Below are 20160 nucleotides of genomic sequence, written 5' to 3'. Positions count from 1 at the left end.
CTAAATTATTCACTGGCTCTTTAGGAAAAAGGCTTGGTGATCTGTATTTTATGCCATAACCAGAGTGTCCTAACTCAAATCTAATCTTACTGGTCTTCTGCTTCAAATTCTCCAAAATCCCTGCATCAAATACTGCTGGTTCCCTCCCTAAGAGCCATTCCATATTCTTCATTCTTGCTAGAGAATCATAACTTTATTTGGATATTTATTGTCTCCATACACAGGGAAGGTGGCCTCACCCTGGCTTCAAAAAGAGAAAGGATTATTCTAAGCTAATCACAGTACCTGATTTACCAGGGACCAGTTTAGGAATGAGTATGTGACATAACCTAGTCTTTAAAATGTTAGAGGAAGTCTACTGCAAGCCTCTTCCTAGTGAAAAGAAACACCTAAAGAAAAGCAGTCCTTCCCACCCACTGGATGTTGCCATGTGAGAATATGATACCTGGAGCTGTTGCTAATTAGCCACCCCGGAAAGGAGAAATAAAAATACAAGCAACTCCAAAACTGGACAAGAGATGACTGGGATCCTGATGACATCACTGAACCATCAAAACATTTCTGGTTCCTACTGTTTTAGTCACTGTTAGAAGTCACCTATTATTTGCCGCTAAAAGCATTCTACAGAAGAAATTTCCCAAGGCCTATCGGGTAAGATCTACTCCTTTCTATAGCACTAACAAACTTCCATAAGCTTGTCTTACCTAGGTATTCACCTCATTTCCAACCATTCCCATAGCACACGTTTTCTACCAGCAAAACCCAACTGCTCCTAAATCCTGCTAAGTTCACTCGTACACCTTCGCCTCTGCACTGCTGTGTACTCCGCCAAACACGTAATCGTGATAGTTTACAAACATTGTCAAACATACAAATGTTGGTCCTTCTGCCTCTCTACCTGGCAAACTGAACTCTTCACTCTGCATGCTTACCATAGATTCTACCCAGTTCTTGAAAACTCGGATTCCTCACCGGGAACTTACGGTAACTGGAACAAATGCCAATACAAAATAACAATGATAATTATAAGCACTATGAGACTCTGGCACCCAGTAAGCACTAAATAGAGTAAATAATACAAATGGCAGTGGTAACAACAAAGTCCTGGGGTGCAGAGACTGGTTTTTGAATGTTTGTATTCTACAACAACAGGATAACACTTAGTAGCTAACAGGCACTTAAGAGTTACTTGTGAAGTGAACAAATGGACATGAATAAAAATGATTCCTTTGAAAATTATTTTTAAAAACCACAGAAACTTTTCTGTTTCAAAAACCGCAGGGACAGCTCTATTCTGTTATGAGCACCTTAATGATCCAAACACTGTCTGCTCGATCTCTGTCTTTCCTGTAACTTCCAAAACTAACCTACAGAAGTCCTTTGGTAACAGTCTACCAAGTTAAAGCTTTCTTCCTACTTTTCAGATTGTACAGTGCACTGGGTCCCACAACTAGGGAGCAACAGTAGCATTTTGTGTGTGTGTGTGTGTGATTGTGAAACATCTTTGTGCTGTTATTATAATTTCTGGAGCCCAAGTTGCCCTATTTGAATACTTGTGAAGATAAAATTTTGACTAATGGCAACAGAGTATCTTATTCTAACAAAATTACAGTGTCATGACAATTCTCCAACAAACAGAAGAAAACATTGTTCTAATGAAGTCAACATATCTCATTCTGGATTTGTTGTTGTTGTTGTTGTTTTTAAATGTTTATTTTTTTTGAGAGATACAGAGCATGCATGTACAGGGGAGGGGCAGAGAGAGAAGGAAAAGGGAAAATGCCACACAGGCTCTGAGCTGTCAGCAAAGAGCCCGACAGAGAAGTCTGACACAGGACTCCAACTCACCAACTGTGAGATGATGATGACCTGAGCTGAAATCAAGAGTTGGACACTTAACTGACGCAGCCACCCAAGCGCCCCTCTCATTCTGTCTTGATTTATGAGGAGTGAAGTTGATAATGATGAGACCTTGTTGAGACAATATGTGAAATAACCTATGCCTCTCAACAAGGCAGTGCTTTTCTTCGGTACTCCTGGAAGCTATCTATAAAAAAACAATCTCCTTGGGAGTGCTGCACACTAGCTAAGATTTTCAGTTCTTATTATTCGCCATTTGTTTATGGTACCAGGAAAGTACTGTAGAATTCCCAGTTTTAGGGCTGTTTTCATTTTTTAATGAGACAAATCGCTAGGTAACAATATTTTCTAAATATAATCCATTTGTAAACATTTTATAAAAGATCCATTTTTATAACAAGTGCAATTTGTTATAATATGTTTATGGAGGAAACATAAAACATGCTAACTTAAAAATCTTTTTTTCCTCTGGGCACCTGCATGGCTCAGTTGGTGAAGCATCTGACCTTGGCTCAGGTCGTGATCTCGCAGCTCACGAGTTCGAGCCCCACATTGGGCTCTCTGCTGTCAGCGGTGGAGCCTGCTTTGGATCCTCTGTCTACCTTCCTCTGTCCCTCTCCTGCTCGCTCTCTCTCTCTCTCTGTCTCTCTCTCAAAATTAAATAAACAGTTAACAAAGCATTTTCGTATTTATTACACAAAGATGTCACATGGTATTTTAGGGGTCATGACTAAAATAATGAATTTCTTTTCAGATAATACTGCCTCTTATTTTCAATTACCTACAGTTAACTTCTTAAATAATTCTGAACATTAGACTATAAAGAAAGAAATTAAGAAAGAAAAAATATACATGCAATTTACACATTGGTGTTCTTTTCTTCATTGTTCTTTCATTATCAAAACACCCTTACTCTGACTTTACTTATGTTAGGACGACCAAGAGCAATTCACTATGTAAAGTCTTACCAGGATTGCTGTTTTGCAAAGAATTTTTAAGCATGATTTCTTCTTTATGTCGACAAATTATTTCGTAACTGCAATGTATAAAAAAGGGTGATAAATAATATTACTATTTTAACGCTGATATGAAAAACATTTACCAAATACATCAAATTCTTAGAGTATTTCAAATAATAACAGAGCAAATATGAAAACTTGAATTACCCCATATACTTCAAGTTTGTACGTTCTAGAAGCTTTTCATTAAGTCTGTACTTAAAGAAGAAAAAAACAGGAAGATGAACCAGTCATGAATTGAGGGCATTGTAGCTTAGTAAATTAGAACTAGCTTGCCAGGGGCACCTGGGTAGTTAAGCGTCCAACTTTAGCTCAGGTCATGATCTCACGGTTTATGGCTTTGAGCTCCACGTCGGGCTCTGTGCTGATAGCACAGAGCCTGGAGCCTGCTTCGGATTCTGTGTCTCCCTCTCTCTCTGCAACCACCCCCCACCCCAGCTCGTACTCCGTCTCTCTCTATCAAAAGTAAATACACATCAAATAGAAATGAGAATAATTAGAATTCGCTTGCCAGAATGGAAAGTGTTTGGAACTCAGAAGTTCTAGCTCTATAACCTATAGCTATTTGTTCTTGGAGAAGCCACTTCTCTTTGGCTCAAAATCTCCCTATATAAAAGAAGGGAAATTACTGCCTTATTTTACAAGGTTGATAAGAGGATTTAATGAGATATTATACCCAAAAGATGGCCTCTCAGGCCGCCTCTTAGGTGATGCTCATTACTCTGGGAAGGGCAAGATGAGACCTTCCCTGACTTCAGAAAAGATGCTCCACAGGATTTAAAGCAGTGGTCCAGGGGCACCTGGGTGGCTCAGTCCATTGGGCATCCAACTCTTGATCTCAGCTTGGGTCTTGATCTCAGGCTCGTGAGTTCAAGCCCCATGATGGAATCCATGCTGGGCATGGAGCCTACTTAAAAAAAGGCAGGGGTACAGATATGCTAACAAAGGGGAAAGAGAAGTCCGATCTCTTCCTGCAGCATCATTTGAACCTCTCTGACAGCTTAGAATGGTCCCAACTAACATCTTCTGGCAAAAAAAAAAAAAAAAAGACCAACAAGATCCTCAAAGGGTAACTCATAAGGAAAGTCTAGGCTAAGATATGGGTTCCACATAAGGTCTTTGAGTGCGGAGGGACAGGGGTGTATGGCAAAAGCCAGGAGGCCCAGCTGCCCAAACAGGGTGCTGGTGCTTTGGGATAGCTGCTGAGCATATGTGCATGTGCAGTGAACAAAGAAACTTTGTAGCTTTGAAATCTAAGTGTGGAACACCATGAAGACTGTAAACTCTGGATCAGCAAGGGAATCCTGGGAGTAAAGGTCAATCACGACCTGACTGCAGCACCAGCTTCAACAGCAATGCCGCAACAACAGAATCAAAGGAAACTGTAGAATGATCAGGATGTCCTTTTTTCCCCCTCCAAATGACTTGTGAAAGAGGACTCTTTGGTCTTAGGGTGCTCCTTAGGTTCTTGGAAAATTCAAGGGACAGAGTACAGGAGATAGCCCTCAAAGGAAAGTAGAGGGTCTTCTACAAAACTGAACATTTCAAGACCCAAGTTACTAGTTAGAAAACACAGATGTAACATTATTTGTGTCCCATGCAGAGGGGTTATACTTGAAATGAAATGGATAAGGTTAGGCTCCTGGAGGATAAAGGTCTCAAAAGTCCTGAGATAAAGAATCCTGCACACATTCCTACTTCCAACTAGCCTAGTCCTTTGCTTGATTTCTGGCTAATGTTGTGGACTAACCGACTGCCATTCCAAAACTGCCTGACCAAACTACGAAATCCCATCTGTTACATACGAAGTTAACAGTTAAATTATTTTAAACCTCAGTTTAGTAATAACTAGCATTTTAGTACAAACACTTACAGATTAAAACCCCTAATATAAGCATATTCATCTGCAGCCCATCCATATACATCTTGAGGAAAGGGGTCAATACCTTGCTGAAGAACAAGCCTGACTACATTTGTTGAGTCATAATTTACAGCAAGCATGAAGGCTGTTCTAAAATAACAGAGATGACTTCATTCTTAGGAATTTAGAGTTATTTCAACAGCTAATTTGATATACTTTATCAGGTTAATATCTTGCCTATCTGTTCAGAATCGACCATTTACATGTTTCAGTGTTCATCTATGTAAATGATCTCCAAGACTAAAATGAAGGGACAAAAAGGAAGCTTCTTGTCCCACCTGGGTAATGTATTATAGAGTTGTTAATTTAAAGTCTTTTGATAAACAAAAAACTATGCTAGGTCACTTATCTGAATAGATAAAGATTTAAAAAAAATAATTCCCCACGTTTTCCTTAATCTGATACAGTGCACTTCAAAGCCATCTAGAGGTCGAGTAAGTATAAAAACTATCTGCAGGCTTGAAATGATAATATTTTAATGCAAATGCTAACAAAACAGGCATAATTATAGTTAACGATGCTGATAAGCATATGGTAGGCACTAAATTAAATGCTATATATATAAAATATGATTTACGCACAACCACCCTTGAAGGATATATTATTATCCTCCTTTTCATATCAGGAAACATATTTAGTGATGATACATAACACTCCCAAGGTCACAACACCTAGCCAGTAGGAAAGCTATGAATCAACCTAGTCTTGTGTGAATCTAAAGCACAGCTCTTCCTTCTTTATCACCCACCTATAACTTATCCTCATTAAAGGAAAAATCTATACGGTTAAAGTTATTTTTCATCTTTCTACTCCTACCAATTGAAAATAAAATCAAAAATACATATACTGTACATGAAAAAGGATAAAACCTGATGAGACTTGGTAATAGTAATCATCATTTAGAGATCACCTAACGACATCAGTATTACTCAAAAAAAAAAAGCAATTTAAAGAAAAGTGTCATCCAAAAGACACAACAACTCCTATTTATGTTTAATATGCATCTTTTTTTAACATTTATTTGCTTTTGAGAGACAGAGCTCAAACAAGGAGAGGGAGAGAGAGCGGGATACACAGAATCCAAAGCAACTCCAGGCTCTGAGCTGTCAGCACAGAGCCCGGCGTGGGGCTCGAACCCACGAACCATGACATCATGTCCACAGCCAAAGTCATAGACTTAACCAACTGAGACACCTAGGCACCCCAATAAACATCTTTGAAGGAAAAATGTATATGAAGTAGAAATTCTTTTTTTTTTAAGTTTATTTACGATTTATTTTGAGAAAGAGAGAGAGTGCACACCAGACTGTGGGCAAGGGGCAGAGACACCGAGAGAGAGAGAGAGAGAGAGAGAGAGAGAGAGAGAGAGGGAGAGAGAGAGAGAGAGATTGAGAATCCGAAGCAGGCTCTGCACTGTCAGCACAGAGCCTGATGTGGGGTTTAACCCATGAACCATGAGATGATCACCTGAGCCAAAGTTGGATGCTTAACCAACTGAGCCACCCAGGTCCCTCTATGAAGTAGAAGTTTAAAAAATACCATAAAAGGGTTAAGAAGGCCAATATTGTGCCATTAAGTAAATTAAGAGCTGAGAGTCCACCCTTTATAAAACTAAAATGAAATCCCTTTAGTTAACACAAAATCATGTGGCAGAAAACAAACAAACAAACAAACAAACAAACAAAAAACATTGCAGGAGCAACTGGGTGACTCAGTTGTTTAAGCATCAGACTCTTGACCTCAGCTCAGGTCTTGATCTCAGAGTCATGAGTTCAGGCCCAGCATTGGACTCTACGCCGAACATGGAACCTACTTAAAAATAAACACTGCAAATGACATGAGTCAACATCATCAAGGAATATGAATTCTGCTATACCCTGTTCTTCATGTTGCCCAGTCAGAATAATTGCTTTCTACCTAACTGGTGATGTGTTGACATTTTTCACTATATAATTATAAATTAATCTTCTTCTTCTGAAGTTAATCTTCCTGACTTGAATAATTATTACCGCTGTAGAACCATACTAAGGTTGAAAAGAAAACTACTGCACCTTTTTAATTTATCCTCTGCATGTATATTTGCTGCCTTTTCTACCAGAACTTCCACTATTTGCTGTTTGTTTTCATTTACGGCAACTAGAAGTGGTGTGATGTTATCCTGTAAAAGAGCAAAAACAATTTAGAATTTACAAAATTACACCTTTCCATACGGAATTTTAAAACATACAAAAGATCCTCTAAACTGAAACATATAATACAAAAAGTAAATAAAAAATGGCCTCTTCCTTCCCACCACTGTGCTTTCACCTGCTGCTGCTTCTCTTTAAAATAGCCCTCCTCCACTGGGGCACCTGGGTGGCTCAGTTGGTTAAGTGACCAACTGCAGCTCAGGTCATGAGCTCAGGGTTTGTGAGTTCGATCCCTGCATTGTGCTCTATGCTGGCAGCGCACAGCCTGGAGCCTGTTCCAGATTCTGTCTCTCTCTCTCTCTCTCTCTCTCTCTCAAAAAGAAATACACATTAGGGGCGCCTGGGTGGCGCAGTCAGTTAAGCGTCCGACTTCAGCCAGGTCACGATCTCGCGGTCCGTGAGTTCGAGCCCCGCGTCAGGCTCTGGGCTGATGGCTCGGAGCCTGGAGCCTGTTTCCGATTCTGTGTCTCCCTCTCTCTCTGCCCCTCCCCGTTCATGCTCTGTCTCTCTGTGTCCCAAAAATAAATAAAAAATGTTGAAAAAAAAAAAGAAATACACATTAAAAATTGTTTTTAATAAAATAGCCCTTCTCCACCTTCTTCAACAGATCATATGAAGTCATTCTCTTAAACTCACTTCAAACACTCACTGGTTCCAAGACTGTTGCTTCTATCACAGTACTTATCATGGTATACTGTATTATTCCCTATCTAAACCAAGAGCTTCTTGAGAGCAGGGGCTATTTCTTATCTCTGTATCTCCAAACTCCAAAACACAGCAGTATATGATTTAAGTACTTTTACTGAATTAATAACCTAAATGATCATCTCTGGAGTAGTGTTTCTTAAATTATCTTCCAAAGAATACCTACTTTGCCAGAAGGTAAGTACTATGTCCCAATGGAAATATTTCATGATCATCTATGTTTGAGAAATATTATAAAACTGCATTATATGTCTGGCATTACAGAAATCCATGTAAATCTGCTCAGTCCCCATTTGACAATCCTTTTTGTGGCAAACATTCACATTTGAGGAATCAGAGTTTCAGGGATATAGTTTGGAGAGATTTCCGATAAAGGTGAAGCTTTTCCCCAAGTTATACAAACTTGCTTGTCTTCTGTCAGTGGTATCAGGATCCACTGACATCCGAGATGTCAACATAAGGCATCACTGCTCCAAATGGGTCACTAAGGAGATGGGCTCAGAACTCCAAGAGTTAAGCCTCAAATGAACTTTGATTACTTAATATTAAATAGCCCATGGTCTTTCTCCTATTATAAAATGCTAAATTTTTATCTTAACTGTTAGGAAGCTCCATATGAAATTTTATTGTCAATTATAATAATCCTGGGACCCTAATATGTATCTACTTCTAAAAAAATTGTTTGTATTCTAGTTGTATTCCAGTTTCCACTGGAATAGCTACTTACTTTATATTTTAGGCAAAATATAAATTAGAAATAAAAATGTAATGGCTTATCAATAAAAATTCAAACACTGATTTATACAGATCATTTTTAGCATAATGAAAGTGACTACATTATTTGCATTTTTAGGGAACAATGCTGAGGAGAAAGAGAATATTGTCTGCAATAGGCATAACCTATTCAACTGTAACCATGATTAATCTAATACAGTTTGCAAATATTCCAATAGGAATATGATTATTCAAATTTTGTTTCTTTTAATGCTTATTTATTTTTGACAGAGAGAGACAGAGCATGAGCTGGCGAGGGGCAGAGAGAGAGGGAGACACAGAATCCGAAGCAGGCTACAGTCTCTGAGCTGTCAGCACAGAGCCCCACACGGGGCTCAAACTCGCAGACAGCGAGATCATGACCTGAGCCGAAGTCGGACGCTCAACCGACTGAGCCACCCAGGCGCCCCAGGAATACGATTATTTATAGTATACAGAAGGAAAAAGTGTCTTGTTTTCAAACTAACTTATGGGGCACCTGGGTGGCTCAGTCAGTTAAAAGGCCGACTTCGGTTCAGGTCATGATGTCATGGTTTGTGAGTTCAAGCCCTGCATTGGGCTCTATGCTGACAGCTCAGCCTGGAGCCTGCTTGGGATTCTGTGTCTCCCTTTCTCTCTGCCCCTCCCCCACTCATGCACGTGCTCTCTCTCTTTGAAAAATCAATAAACATTAAAAAAAATGAATAGAATACAAAAACAACTTAGAAAGTCTAACCTGGAAAATTCAATCCTATTCCGAAGACACTAACATAAAATACAAAATATATATTATAAATTAATATGGATTGCCTTGAAACCCTTGAAATCTTTATCAAAATAGACCATAAAACAGAGGCGACTGGGTAGCTCAGTCAGTTAAGCATCTGACTCCTGACTTTGGCTCAAGACATGGTCTCATGATTCATGAGTTCAAACCCAGTGCCTCCTAGGGATTGTCTCTCTCTTTCTCAAAATTAACTTTAAAAAAAATTACCAAGATTTCTTTGTGTCCAAAAGAGATCTGATTAGCACAGTCTAATATATATATATATATATATATATATATATATATATATATATAAATAAATATATGTGTGTATGTTTTTGTGTATATCACAGAAATATATGATATATATATGTGTATATATATGTATATATATATATATATATATATATATATATATATATATATATACATATATATAATAAAACAGTAATTGTAAACGCATTGCTTATGGAGGCAAAGTAGGTGACTTGAGTAAGTGAAGAACCTAAGTGGGGACAGTAGCAAACTGTAGACACACATACCTCATATAAAAAGGTCAGCCGCTGAAATGCATACCAAACAGTAGTATGGGCTCAAAGTACCAGGTATGATTCTATAAGAAGTGTCTGATCCAGATTTCTGCATGAGTGTCATAATTTTAAATGTTGACTCAATTTATGGAGGAAACGAAACACATCCAGGGGACAAATTTAGTCAATAGCCCACGGGTATTTTGGTTGTGCATAAAGCAAATATTTGTATGTAAATCTTTCCTGAAGTATCAGTATCACATTTTAGCAAAAACTTAGGCCCCGACATGTAATAAAAATTGCTATTAAGACTCATAAGAGGGTAGGGGAGCCTGGGTGGTTCAGTCGGTTGAGCGTCCGACTTCGGCTCAGGTCACGATCTCACAGTCCATGAGTTCGAGCCCCGCGTCAGGCTCTGGGATGATGGCTCAGAGCCTGGAGCCTGCTTCCAATTCTGTGTCTCCCTCTCTCTCTGCCCCTCCCCCATTCATGCTCTGTCCCTCTCTGTCTCAAAAATAAATAAATGTTAAAAAAATATTTTAAAAAACAAGAAAAAAAAAGACTCATAAGAGGGGAGCCTGGGTGGCTTAGTCACTTGAGCATCTGACGCTTGACTTCAGCTCAGGTCATGATCCCAGAGTTGTGGGACTGAGTTCTGCATCAAGCTTGGCACTGAGCTTGGAGCCTGCTTGAGGTTCTCCCTCTCTCCCTCTGCCCTTCTCCCCCACTCACACTCTCTCTGTCTAAAAGAATCACAACAAAAAGACTCGTAACACCCACTTTAAGAATTTTTCCAACGCTTCTTAAAACCGCAATCTATCTGTGTTTAATTCTCCCAGACTGTTAATCAAATAGACAAATTAGTTCACAACTATGCCAAAACTAAATTATGAAAACAATTCCCAACTGCATTGTCACTAACTACATTTCCATGTTTAAAACTACCATTTGGATTATACCAGGGCGATATGAATTTAACAGACATCATAAGACAGTCGGTCACATAGCTTCAACTAATAAAGAAGATTGAAGATTTTATCCTATTGCAATCAGGAAAACACTGCTTGTAATAACCAAATGGCTATGAATATGAGAGAGAGAGAGAGAGAGAGAGAGAGAGAGAGAGCAAGCATGAGCGAGTGGGGGAGGGGCAGGGAGAGAGATTCTCATGTGTCTCTGCACCATCAGTGCAGAGCCCAATGTGGGGCTCAAACTCACAAACCATGAGATCACAACCTGAGTGGAAGTCGGTCACTTAATCAACCGAAAAACCTGTGTACCCCTGCATTCAATAGTTAGCTTTTTTTAATTTTTTTTAAATGTGCACTTTTTGTGGAAGAGAGAGAAAGAGCACGAGCAGGGGAGGGGCAAAAAGAGAGGGAGACTACAGAATATGAAGCAGGCTCCACGCTTTGTCTAAGCTGTCAGCACAGAGCCCAACACGGGGCTAGAACTTGTGAACTGTGAGATGATGCCTGAGCCTGAAGTCAGACACTTAACCGACTGAGCCACCCACACACCCCAGTAGTTCTTAACCAAGAGTTGTAGCACAGTCTCAAAAAAAATATTTCTAAATATCCATGTCTATGTATACATGTTACTAGATTTACTCAAACTCTTCAGGGGAGAGTTTAGGCTTGTTAAAAAAAAAATTGAAACTTCCCCAGGGCACGGGGATTCACCACCACAATTCTAGCTGAGAGGTGGTGCAGCAGACAATCACATCAGTCTCATCTATGTGGCCAACTCCCTCTATCATTTAAATATTTAGCCAAAAAAATGACTTATCAAAACTGCATTTAATTTCCCTGAGCAGAGGTAGAACAGGGACTAAATGTAAAGTCCAAATGCAACTTGATTGCATTACTTTTAAACTTCTTACTTCCAATCAAGATATTCTAGATTTCAGAGCAGAGTTTAGACTCTTACCTAAGTGGCTGTTTCTGCCAGAATAGGATTATATGACAGTTAATTATTTGTTCTTTTTTCTCCTTGACCACTTAATCAACCACCTGTTCACTGCCAATCTGATTTCCTCTGAGTCCTCCTACACTTGGTCTCTAGGCAGGTTTGCAACTCACTCTTTCCCTAAGTAACAATTATTCCCCTCAAACATTGAAGACTCCTTGACTAAACGTATAAACTGAAGGGGAAAAAAAAACAATAAAACAAACAACCTCTTCTTGATATTTTCTCTCACTTGTCAAATTTCCAAATTGGCCCACTTAGTTCTGACTGCTCCCTCCTTTCCCCTTTTTTCTCTTAAGCCTTGGCCAATAAAAGATAAATCCCATTTTTATAAATCACTTTTTTATCAAATAGGAACTTGTCAACAGCAGCAATATTTTTTATTGTAAAATGCATTTCTTTTCTTTGAGTTTTAAGACAAAGCCTAGGGCAAATTTTGCTTTCCTGTGTTGTTTTTCACTAATAAAAAAAATTGGATGGGAAAAATATTTGAAAAAAAATAAGTTTTACCTTTAACAAATATATTGTTTTCATAAATATTTGCCATAAATACATAAAACAAAGCAGTATTCTCTGTTTCTTTAGAAGTATCCTTATTTAAAATGAAATCGTAGGGGTGCCTAGGTGGCTCAGTTGGTAGAGCATCCAACTTTGGCTCAGGTCTTAATCTCATGGCTCATGAGTTCATGCCCTGCATTGGGCTCTGTGCTGACAGCTGGGAGTCTGGAGCCTGCTTCAGATTCTGTGTCTCCCTCTCTCTCTCTGCCCCTCTCCCCCTCTTGTTCTGTCTCTGTCTCTCTCTCTCTCTCTCTCAAAAATAAATAAAAAATAATAGAAAGAAAGAAAGAAAGAAAGAAAGAAAGAAAGAAAGAAATCTTAGATAAATAAGTTACTGCCAAATATTTTCATTCAGGGAATCCTTGAACTTCCGAATACGTAAAATTGACCCTGCCCATGTCAACCAAGGGTGTTCCTCTAGGGGCTTCAGCAGTGAGAGGTAATGCATGTCAAAGAAAAGGAAGGTGGGCCAGCAAGTGTGGCCATCATCTACTCCCCATGTACAGCTACAACCCTGCTGAGGAGCTACACAAGGTTGAGCAGGAGCTACTCTCTGAAGTGGGACACCCCAACATGGTACATGGCTGGCCGAGTGGCTACCAACACAAGTAGATGCCTTTGCTGGATGTCCAGACATGACCTGACCCCAATGCCCTCATCTTCAGAGCACCGGGGCCTGCAGTGCCCAGCACCTACAACCTGTTGCTTTCTCCTCCCGCTTGCACACATCCAAGCTCTCCCTGCTGGGTCTGGGTCTCCATTCCTCCTCCCACCTATCCCCAGCAGCACCCCTTGCCTAAGCCTCTGCATAGCACCCAGCCTCCATCGTCGCCTCACTCCCCTCTAGACCTTTAGTCCTTTATGGGCTCTGAGACTACCATCCACTTGTAGGCACTAATGGAAACATTTTCTTTCTGGGGTGGAAGGGTGGCTGGGAGATACAACTTTGCCCTTTCTGTGGGCACTACTTTTTTCTAGCCCTCCCTGACTTGGCATTGGAGTTATTTCCATGATGAAAGGGCCTGATATATAGAATTCAGTGAGTGAGTATGTGTGTGCATGCGTGCATGCGTGTGTGTGTGTGTGTGAAATAAAACATTTTGTGGCTAAAATATTCACGTGTATATATAAATTTTCAAATAATGTATAAATTAGTTCTTTACCTTATTTCTTGCTTCAGTATTCGCATTGTATAGCAGCAGCTTCTCTATTATGGATATATTATCACCAAAGGCCGCATAGTGGAGAGCAGTGTTGCCACTCACATCCCTAATATTTGGATCGGCACCATTTTCCAATAGTATGTTTACACATTTCTCTTCCTGGCACTGTACGGCCTGTCAGTGATATGCCAAGAAACAGAGTGTAAATTCTGAGAATTTAAAGTAAGCATGCCACAGGTTTCACCAATTCGTTTTGTTTCAAGGCAATAATTTCATTTTCATTCTAAGTAATGACATCAAATCTATCTCAGGCAGACATAGCTGGTACTACATACCTTCATGAGAGCTGTCCTGTTTTCATGATCACAGAGGTTAAGATGACATTTCCTCTCTACTAGGAGGCTCACCACTTCTGGATGGCCATTGGCACAGGCCAAATGGAGAGCAGTCCTAAAAAAGTGAGAGGACTTTTTAGGAAATGATAGTGCACTCTCTCAAAACTTGCAGTTAATTCAGGAAATTGTAAACATTAAGTAGCATGTTATTCCTATGCCTCCAAAACAAAGATTCAGTTTTCCTCTGGAGAAAGTACAATATTTAGTAGTGATTACTCATCACACTAATAAAAGAGTGGCCTGTTTGAAGAGAAAGAGCATGACCTGGGGATTCAGCTCCACTTGGGTTTGAATCCTAGTTTAACTCTGTCACTCACTAGTTATTGCTTAGACTTATCCTCAATGTCCTCAACAAAAGGGGATAAAAATAGTAGTTGTCTCGTGTCATCTGGCTAGCTCAGTCTGAAAAGCATGTAACTCTTGATCTCAGGGTCGTGAGTTTGAAGCCCCACGTAGGTGCAGAGATTAGTAAAAAAAAAAAAAAAGATAAATGAATGAAATGAAATGAAATGAAATGAAATGAAATGAAATGAAATGAAATACTGAGTAGTTATCTCACAAGACCTCGTTGTGATGCTTAAATGAGGATCTATGCAAGTATTTAGAACATTTCCTAGCACAAATAACATCTCAATAGTTGTTGGATAATATAATTAAATAACATCTCAATAGTTGTTGGATAATATAATTTTTACCATTACTACTGCTTTACATAAACAACACTTCAATTAGGTACCTTGATACAATTACACCTACTTTGCAGATATGTTTTAAGGATTAGCAAGAATACTGCGTTTCAATGATTCTAAGATGCTCATTTTGTCACATTTTAATATCTCTGATATTGGAATGCAATTTCTAACTCAAAATGTCTTACAACTGTAAATGGCAGGACTTTAAAAAAATAATTGGCATATAAAATAGTGGGACACCATAGAATCTTGGTGCCTTCCATTATGTGAAATGATGGTATATACAATAGGTCTATTGCAGTTCTAGTCATATGATTGGCACTTAAATAAATTTTAGTTCTGAAAAGCATTATAGGAAAAGAGGACTAAATTAACAAAAGGAAAACATTTTTTAAGGACTCCTTACTTTGCTTCTCAAGAAAGTTTAAGCCACAGGAAACTCAGGATTCCAATGACTAGGAACAGCTCATTTTATTAAGTATTGAGGTCTACAGATTGTACGAAAATCAAGTATTTCCAGTGATCAATATTAGTACCTACTACTATCGTAAATTTCAGAAGGGCAGGTAAAGGTTATCTTTTACAATTTCCTATCTTCAGAAACTTTGACAGGAAAGAGGAAAACTTCCCATTGAGAGTAAATCCTAATACTTCAATGTAAAATTTCTCATCTTAGGGGTGCCTTGCCGGCTCAGTCAGTAGAGCATAGGACCTTGATCTCAGGGTTGTAAATTTGAGCCCCACGATGGGTATAGAGATTACTTAAAAATAAAATCTGGTGCAGAGCCTGCTTTAGATGCTCTGTCCCTCCTCTCCTTTTCCCCCTCCCCCTGCTCATGCTTTCACCCTCAACAATAAATAACACTTAAAACATAAAGTAAACAAGATAAAAGCTGGGGCACCTGGGTGGCTCAGTCTGTTAAGCGTGCAGCTCTTGATCGGGCTCAAGTCACGATCTCATGTTCACTGGCTCAAGCCCCATGCTGGGACTCTTGGAAAAGTGTATTGGAAAAGTTCCTGCTTTCAGCACGGGGCCTGCTTGGGATTCTCTCTCTGTCCTTCCATTGTCCCCATCCCCACCCCCACCCCATCCTTCTCAAAAAATAAATAAATAAACTTAAAAAAATAAAATCTTTAGAAAATAAATAAATAAAATTCCTCATCTTGCTCATACTGTGCAAAATGAAGTCTTTGTGAACAAAAGGATCTTGGGTAGAGTATGTCCGCTAAATAATATATGTGCAGGTTCTAGGTGATAAATAAATGGATGGAAAGAGTGGATAAATACATTTGGAGAGTTCAATATTTTTAAAGAAAAGGTATATAAAGGAAAGCATACTTCTGAAACAGTAAATAATCACTTATATCTGCTGTCTTATTTTTTTCATAAGCACACAACTAATATATTTTATTTTCATGATTAATATAAACCATTTACCTATTACTCGTAATAAAGCTACCTATAACAGAAAACATATGTATATGCTTAATATATGCATAATAAAATCTACAAGTGCAAATAAAAATACTCCCTTTACTTCTGAAGAGGCCAAAAGTTGTCCAAATATGCCAATCCTCAAAAATCATTTTAATTAACTCACTTTTCTTATTTTACATCCAAAAATATTTTTTAACACAAAGTGAGAAATTATTTTTATGTATATAAGATCAATATTCTTGCTCTTCTCCAGGATTACTTCAACGACAATAAACCCTTTCTGTTGATAATAAACTTTTAATAGGACCTTTATACACCTTTTCCTGTAGAAAGCACAGATTTTCTTTGAAGGCAAAGAAAAATGCATGTAAATACAAAGGCTCAGAAATAACAAATGTCATCCCATTTTGTGCATATTTGGGCTTAACATAAAACCGTAGTCTGCTTGTGTGTACCTATGATCACACTGATTTTTGTTCTCACTTAATGATCAACTAAAGCACAGCTCTGCATCTCTGTGTATATCTATTATCTATGCCACTTTCAATGATCACATATCCATCTTATGGATGTAATGACATTTACTTATAAAAGCCATTATACGAGTTCTTCTTAATACATTGCTATTTTAAATAGTGCTGAGAAAAGCAAAATGTATGTCATTTATCTCTAGTGATTTCCTAAAGATATTTTAGTAGAAATAAAATTGATGGGTAAAAGGAATACATATTTTTTAAATGTGGTACTTACACGAAATTGTCTATTGGAAAGTTGAAAACAACTTAAACTTTAGCGGCAGTATAAGCACCATCACTCTATTTTCACAAAGGTTGTAGATGGAAAACTGTATTTCAGTCGCTTTTTCACTTAAATTTCTTTTTTCCCAGGGACACTATATTTCCCTATGTCCACTGGTCCCTTGTAGATATGCAAAGAAATACTTTGCACGATTTCAAATTACAGGTTTTTGTTCATTTTGATTTCAAAGACTTCTCTGTAAAACGAAGATAGATTCTGTTGTCTGATACAAATATGTTGTAAATATTTGCAAGTGCATTGTCTTTTATTTTAATAATATTATTTTCTGATAGAGGCTTTTAGTTTTTTATGTTGCTAAATCAATCTCCAGAATTCTTGATATAAAAAAATATTTTTTAATATTTATGTATTTTTGGGAGACAGAGACACAGCGTGCAAGCAAGGGAGGGGCAGAGAGAGAGGGAGACACAGAATCTGAGCTGTCAGCACAGAGCCTGAAGCGGGGCTCGAACCCACAAAGCACGGGATCATGACTCCCAAAGTCAGACCACTTAACTGACTGAGCCACCCAGGGGCCCCATTTTTTTTTTTTTGAGAGAGAGAGAGAGAGAGAGAGAGAGAGAGAGAGAGAGAGAGGCAACACAGAATCCCAAGCATGCTCCACATTGACAGCAGGGAGCCCGTCGAAGGACTTGAACACACGAACACCTGAGATTATGACCTGAGCCGAAATCAAGAGTCAGAGGCTTAACTGACTGAGCCACCCAGGCACCCCCCAAAAGTCTTGCTTTTCAAGTCATTCTTAGGATGGGTAAATAGGCATTTGTAGGATTTTTTTCTGTTACTTTTCTTATTTTGCCAATTAAAATTTTTAAATTGACATCCCATCTGGAACTTAATTTAGGGAGATAAAATTCTAACAAGTTTTCTCCAAATCGGCTGTTTCTCCACTACTTACGAATAGTTCACCTTTTCCTACTAATATGAAATGTCACCAGTATGAAATTCTAAAGTCTTATGTATATTTGAGCGTTGGTCATGTTCTACACTGCACCACTCCTTTATCTGTCTTTTCAGCTGTGTGTAAATGAATAATTTGAGGAAATTTCAGGTATATTTTGATATCTGGAAGGGCAAATCTACCTCCTATATAAAAACATAAGTTCTTAGGTTAATTCCAGTTTGTTAACATACAGTGTTCTATAAATTTCAGATGTACAAGATAGTGAGTCCAAAACTTTCCTTAATGACATCACAAGAAGAGCATGTGTAGCTCAAAATTCTTAAAACCAGGATGCTTTCATTTGCTTTACCTAACACTGACAAATACAGGAAGGGCACACATTTTGAGAAAAAGGAGTCCTCCTATTCAGAGCCATCTTCCACTTCAAAATGTCCTTCCAAGGTCCCTCAGGAAATAGCACACATACCAAGTGTACACAGACATAAACTGGATACTGGATTTTGTCCCAAGAATTTCTAGCCCAGAAGTTGATTACAGGAATTATTTCTCCCATTATGCACTTTTCTGTGACGTTATGGTATGAAAATGAGTCCATTACAAACAACATGTTGTCGACACTTAATTTCGTGTGTATTACTATTGAAATTTGGGTAAATCATGTCAAATTTGAGAGTCAAGTGGTCTATTCAGGAATTACGGGGTACGTGCCAGGGCAGCTGAAGACTGTTTTTGCCGCTCACGCTGTTGGCCTGGTGCTAGACCACATAGGGTTCCCACGACCGAGGGGCAGCGGGACCTCAGGAGGGAAGAGAACCCAGCTCCCCGAGGGAGGGCTCGGATGCACAGGTAGAGCTAGGCCAGGTGTGCTCTTCTCCCAGGTCCGTCCCGCCTCCTCCCTGCCAGCCTCCAAGCCCCTATTACCTGTTCATTTTGTCTCTATCATCCACGCCATTTTCCGCGAAGAACAGAATCTGCTGCACTTGCGCTGCGTTGCCCACACAGGCAGCCTTGTGGATCTTTCTGAGATCTCTGTCTTGGACATGGTAACCCAGCAGCAAGTTGTCAATTCCATTGTTCTTCTGCCCAACGCCCCTGCCCTGCCTCTGCAAGCCAGAAGCGGAGCCCAAGGGCGACATGCCCTTCTCCCTCCCGAACCCCCAATTCCTCTTCATTGTGAAGCCTGCGGGCTCCACAGAGACTTCACCCCGCCCTCCCTTTCCACTACCTCCCGAGCCCAACACTAGCGCCGGAGACAGGCCAAACCCGCCTGGCCACAACACCCCAGCAGTGAGGATCCGCCTTTTGGTAGCTGCCACTTCTCAGTAACCGGCAACAAGCAATACCGCCAGACACAAGCGCGCTTGCGCACTTCAGAAGAGGCATCCACTGCGCATGCGCACAGAGGCCTAACTGTCAACGGTAACCAAAGCTCCGATGCCCCCCACCCCCCCCCAGGCCCAGCGCCGCGCAGCGAACAGAGAGGAGGGGGCTCCGGTGGGGGGTGGGGCGGGGTCCAAAGCCGCGGAACCCAGCGGGAGCCAGCACCTCTGCTCGCCACGCTCGGGTCTCGCCTCGGCACCCTTCTCGCCCCACGCGCGCCTCCCGAGGGGCCCCTTCCCCGCGCCGCAGCCCAGGGTGCAGCCAGGCGGCCGTGCCTGCACCGCGGGAAGGGGTGGAGGTGGGGCGTGAGGCGGGGATAGGGGCCGGGCCGGGGCCGCGACGCCCGCGAAGCCTGGAGCCCGCTGCAGCCGCCACCGGATCCCGGGATGGGACGAGAGACTGCGGCGGAAGCCAGCATCTCCCAGCCTGGGGCTCCGGGGGCCGCGGAGCCAACGCCGCCGCCACCGCCGCCGCCACCGCCGCTGTTGCCTCCGCTGCTGAGACCAGGCTGGAGATGGGTGAGTTGACACTGGCGTCACGGGGGACCCGCGCCACAGCCCCTCCATCCACGCACTCCTAGCCCTCCGCCTTGAACTCCGCGCTGACGGCACAATCCCCCCCCCCACGCTTTCAGGGCTCCCACAGCCCCCTCCCTCCCTGAGCATGACCCTAGGGGCGGGAGCGGGAACCCCGGGCCCGGGGGTTGGGGGCTTCGATACAGGGAGGTGGGGGTCGGATGCCAGGGAGACTATTGGGCTCCCACTCCCACGCCCAGGCCCAGCGTGGCACTGTGAACGGAGGGGGGGGGGGGCTCCGGTGGGTGGTGGGGCAGGGTCCGGAGCTGCCAAGCCAGGCGGGAGCTGGCACCTCTGCTCGCCGCGCTGAGGCCTGCCTTTGGCACCCCTCTCGCCACATACGCCCATCCCAGGTGGCCCCTTCCCCGCGCCGCGTCCCAGGGTGCAGCCTGTCCGACGTGCCTGGACTGCGGGAAGGGGTGGAGGTGGGGCCGGGACGCGGGGCTATGGGCCGGGCGCGGGGCCGCGATGCCCGCGATGCCGGGCGCATGCCTCAGCCTCCGCCCGAGCCCGGGATGGGGTCAG

At 41.1% G+C, this 20160-nt stretch overlaps 1 protein-coding gene across 1 annotated transcript; it reads right to left on the bottom strand.

Moving 5' to 3' along the window:
* Positions 1-2517: 2517 nt before the first annotated feature.
* LOC131495894 (ankyrin repeat domain-containing protein 26-like) lies at positions 2518-19061 on the bottom strand. Its single transcript, XM_058701067.1, has 5 exons — positions 18602-19061; positions 13768-13882; positions 13433-13606; positions 6852-6958; positions 2518-2896 (listed from the first exon to the last, which is right to left on the bottom strand). The coding sequence occupies exons 1-5, from the start codon at positions 18850-18852 to the stop codon at positions 2785-2787; spliced, it is 759 nt and encodes a 252-aa protein (XP_058557050.1). The 5' UTR covers positions 18853-19061; the 3' UTR covers positions 2518-2784.
* Between the last annotated feature and the right edge of the window lie 1099 nt (positions 19062-20160).

This window comes from Neofelis nebulosa, chromosome 15, assembly GCF_028018385.1.
Source record: "Neofelis nebulosa isolate mNeoNeb1 chromosome 15, mNeoNeb1.pri, whole genome shotgun sequence".
Lineage (NCBI taxonomy): Eukaryota > Metazoa > Chordata > Mammalia > Carnivora > Felidae > Neofelis > Neofelis nebulosa.
The sequence above is the reverse complement of the archived record's forward strand: the minus strand, read 5'-3'. Positions and strand labels throughout refer to the sequence as shown.

What these genes read in the sequence shown, in the direction of transcription:
- LOC131495894 (XM_058701067.1), bottom strand. Translation starts at nt 18,852, where the DNA reads ATGAAGAGGAATTGGGGGTTCGGGAGGGAGAAGGGCATGTCGCCCTTG. An exon ending in ACAGGACAGCTCTCATGAAG is followed by an intron (nt 13,607 to 13,767) that starts GTATGTAGTACC and finishes TATCACTGACAG; the next exon opens with GCCGTACAGTGCCAGGAAGA. An exon ending in ATACTGAAGCAAGAAATAAG is followed by an intron (nt 6,959 to 13,432) that starts GTAAAGAACTAA and finishes GCTCTTTTACAG; the next exon opens with GATAACATCACACCACTTCT.